At 69.0% G+C, this 551-nt stretch overlaps 1 protein-coding gene across 1 annotated transcript in view; it reads left to right on the forward strand.

Moving 5' to 3' along the window:
• MYCN (v-myc avian myelocytomatosis viral oncogene neuroblastoma derived homolog) overlaps positions 1-551 on the forward strand; it is a 5,280-nt gene that overhangs the window by 723 nt on the left and 4,006 nt on the right. Inside the window, exon 2 of the mRNA XM_005884083.2 lies at positions 194-551. Within this exon, the coding sequence (XP_005884145.2) occupies positions 194-551 (358 nt within the window). The remainder of the gene's footprint in view (positions 1-193) is intronic.

Consider the following 551-nt stretch of genomic DNA (forward strand, 5'->3'; position numbering starts at 1 on the left):
CGTGGACGGCTTGTACACAAAAGGAGGGAGGGAGCGCCCGGGGCAGGACTTCCTCCACCTTCGGGAGCGCAGGGCGGAGTGGGGGGCTTGGAGAGGGGAGACGGAGGGACGGCGTTCGCGGGGGCGCCCACTGCCCGTCCCCCTCCCTTCGGCTCCGCTTGCCAACCTCTCTCGGTGTGTCTGTCGGTTGCAGAGTCGGAGGTTGGCGCGGTCCCCCGCCCCCCGCGCGCCCCACGGGAAGGAGGCGCCCCCGAACTCAAAAGAGAGGAGCGGAAAGAAGCTTCTCTTCGCCCGCCGGGAGGCGAGCCGATGCCGAGCTGCAGCGCGTCCACCATGCCGGGCATGATCTGCAAGAACCCAGACCTCGAGTTTGACTCGCTGCAGCCCTGCTTCTACCCGGACGAAGATGACTTCTACTTCGGCGGCCCGGACTCGACCCCCCCGGGGGAGGACATCTGGAAGAAGTTCGAGCTGCTGCCCACGCCCCCGCTGTCGCCCAGCCGTGCCTTCCCGGAGCACAGCCCGGAGCCCCCGAACTGGGCCACCGAGAT

The sequence above is a fragment of the Myotis brandtii genome, unplaced genomic scaffold (genome assembly GCF_000412655.1).
Source record: "Myotis brandtii unplaced genomic scaffold, ASM41265v1 scaffold813, whole genome shotgun sequence".
In the NCBI taxonomy this organism is placed as follows: domain Eukaryota; kingdom Metazoa; phylum Chordata; class Mammalia; order Chiroptera; family Vespertilionidae; genus Myotis; species Myotis brandtii.